The 3062-nt window shown below is 45.1% G+C and overlaps 1 protein-coding gene across 1 annotated transcript; it reads left to right on the top strand.

The window, feature by feature from the left end:
• The first annotated feature begins 2236 nt into the window (after positions 1–2236).
• Positions 2237–2662, top strand: LOC134736711 (histone H3.Y-like). Its single transcript, XM_063639985.1, has one exon. The coding sequence runs from the start codon at positions 2237–2239 to the stop codon at positions 2660–2662; it is 426 nt and encodes a 141-aa protein (XP_063496055.1).
• Positions 2663–3062: the final 400 nt, after the last annotated feature.

Consider the following 3062-nt stretch of genomic DNA (forward strand, 5'->3'; position numbering starts at 1 on the left):
TCCTCCACAAAATGAAAGAATAGAGCTATCATGTGAGCCAGATTTCACTCTGCTATGTATATATCAAAAAGAAATGAAATCAGTCTGCTGAAGAGATGTCTGCCCTCCCAGGATGTTGCAGCACTATTTACAATAGCTAAGATATGGAATCCACCTAAATGTCCGCAAATGAACGACAGGATGAGGAAAATCTGACATTTAAACACAATGGAATACTATGCAACCTTAAAGAAGGATATCTTGTCATTTGTGACACATGGATGCACCTGGAGAACATCATACTAAGTGAAATAAGCCAGGTGTAAAAATACAAATACCACATGATCTCATATGTGGACCAACAAAGTTAATCTGATAGACGTAAAAGAGAAGAAAGGTGGTGATCTGGGGCTGTGGTGGCTGGAGGTGGGAAATTTGAGGAGACATTGGTCAAAATACACGACATTTCAGTTCAACAGACTGTATTCTTGAAAAATGCTATTAACGTGGGTGTACAGTGTTCTCACTACAGTAATACATATGTGAGGTAATGGATGTCCATTAACTAGATTTAGACAATAGACAATGTGTACATACTTTAAAACAGCATTTTGTATATAAGAAATATATATAGTGAGATGTGTCTATTTTAAATATAAATAAATAAATCAATAGTTGAGTCGTTGCAAGGCACTGAAAGTGAAGAAACAGTGCAGAGATAGGACACAGTGCATTGGTACTGAAGTGAAACTATTCCATATGATAGAATAATAGCAGATACATGTAACTGTGCCATTGCTCCAGTCCATAGAATTTACAACACCCAAGTGAATACTAAGGAGAGCTATGTGGTCTCATCATCAGAGTGATGTGTCATTGTAGGTTGAATGATTGTAGCGAACGTACCACTCTAGGACAGAAAGTTGTTAGTGAATGGAACTATGCATCTAAGGGGACAGAGGATATTGGGGACCTCTGTTTGTCTTGCCCAATTTTAGCATGAAGCTAAAGGTTTTCTACGAATTGAGCTTGATTTTTAAAATGGGTATATGAACTTATTTTGCGAGTGTTGATTATACCTGAATTTCCTGTTGTCTGCATGGTATGTGTATTGCATGCATGGGCATTAAATTTCTTCGATAAGTATCAGAGAAGCCTGTTAACAATGTATTGAAATAGGTGCTTTTGTTTGTGTGTTGTTTCTTTATTTGTTAGTTTTTGTGTTTTTCTTTGCTTTGCTTTTTCTCATGGAGGTAGAGGTATGAAGGTAGCAGCTCTGACCTCGGTTCAGCAGCTCAGTGAACTCAGGGACTTCAATGGGCCTCATGGCATTTCCAAAGTGCACAATGGAAAGAAGGCTCAGCCCTGGCATCAAGGTAAAGAAGGAGCCAGGGGGCCGCAGTGACAGGCACATATGACCATTTCATCAAAAAGCCTCAGCTTCCCCCAAAGGCTACCAGGAGATTTCCATGAATGTCACTTTGGGGGAGAAAAATGATGCCCCCAGGAGCATCCCTAATAGAAGAGTGACCATTTATGTTTTTCATCTTTCCCTTCCCGTCTCACTGCATCCTCAGAGAGCCACAGAAATGCCGCATGATCGCACCTTTGGTGTTTTGGGGCAGTCATGAAAGTCGTCTGATGTGTGACTCTATTCAAACATCTTTTTCATTGTAACTACTTCCATGATTATCATGAAATGTAAACTTTCAGAATCAGTTTTGCACCCGGATTCTAGCTAATTTGCACCTACCAGCCCTCCTTTGAGGCACAGTCCAGAAGCACAGTCCACACCTCCCTTGGGTGTGTGCAGAACCCGAGGACTTGATTAGATTTTCATAGCCCTGATTAGGTTTTCACAGCCCTGATTAGGTTGAGGGTCTAGTGAAGCAATGAGTGCAATGGAAGGTAGCTTGCCCCTTACAAGAGGCAGGGCTTTACTGAGACCACAGAGATCTCCAGTCAGAAAGAGACTGCCTGCGAGGGAGATTCCTGACTGCTGCTGTGTAGACGAAAAAAACCCAGGACCCTCCGGGAAGACTAAGCAGCCCGGCCTCTGACCCACAGACCTGAGAGCTGCTAAGTCTAGTGCTGGGTTTGCAGGGACTGTGTGTGGGAGAATCATGCGCATGGATCTCAATTCACAGGCTCTCTGAATGCTGTCCACAGCCCCACCGCTCTCTCTCTCTGACCCCAGCACTGCCTGCAGCCAGCCAGGCTCAGCTCAAGGAGAAGGAAGAGGCCGCGGCACCGCAGCATGGTGAGCACCAAGCAGTCCCTGCACAAAGCCACCACCTGGCAGGACTCCAGGAAGCCCCTGGCCACCAAAGCCTCTCGCAAGAGGGCGCCGCCTACAGGAGGGATCAAAAAGCCTCACCGCTACAGGCCTGGCACCCTGGCGCTGCGCAAAATCAGAAAGTACGAGAAGTCCACTCAGTTGCTCCAGCGCAAGCTGCCTTTCCAGGGCCTGGTGCGCGAGATTGCCCAGGCCATCAGCCCCAACCTGCGCTTCCAGAGTGCGGCCATTGGCGCCCTACATGAGGCCAGCGAGGCCTACCTGGTGCAACTCTTCAAAGACGCCAACCTGTGTGCCATCCATGCCAGGCGCGTCACAATCATGCCCAGAGACATGCAGCTGGCCGGCGCCTCCGCAGAGAGGGTGCTTAAGAGCCCAGGCTCCTAGAAAATCTTGCATTGTAAATGATTTCCTTTGTGTTCTGTTCTGTTTTTCCTCCTCTCTGTTAATGAGAGATATGATGTTAGAAGTTGTGTTCAGTATCGGTATCATTTCCCACATGGGGTCTGAAAGTAACTAAGCATATGATTGAGAGCAAAAACCGAGGCAGAAATCACAGGTAGTGACTGTGTTTCTATTTTCTTTTAATTGTAAATTTTCAATCTACATAGAGGAGTTAATGCATTCATGTCACGTGGAAATGTCAGTGTGAACACGTTTCAGTAGTTCACATCAAGAACAATTGTGAAAAAATTGGATCTTTAATTTTATTGAAAACCAAATAAACTTGTCCAGGCGCGGTGGCTCATGCCTGTAATCCCAGCACTTTGGGAGGCCGAGGTGGGCT

The sequence above is a fragment of the Symphalangus syndactylus genome, chromosome 5 (genome assembly GCF_028878055.3).
Source record: "Symphalangus syndactylus isolate Jambi chromosome 5, NHGRI_mSymSyn1-v2.1_pri, whole genome shotgun sequence".
Lineage (NCBI taxonomy): Eukaryota > Metazoa > Chordata > Mammalia > Primates > Hylobatidae > Symphalangus > Symphalangus syndactylus.

Bases quoted from the DNA above. Each gene is read 5' to 3' on its own strand.
- LOC134736711 (XM_063639985.1), top strand. From the start codon at position 2,237: ATGGTGAGCACCAAGCAGTCCCTGCACAAAGCCACCACCTGGCAGGAC.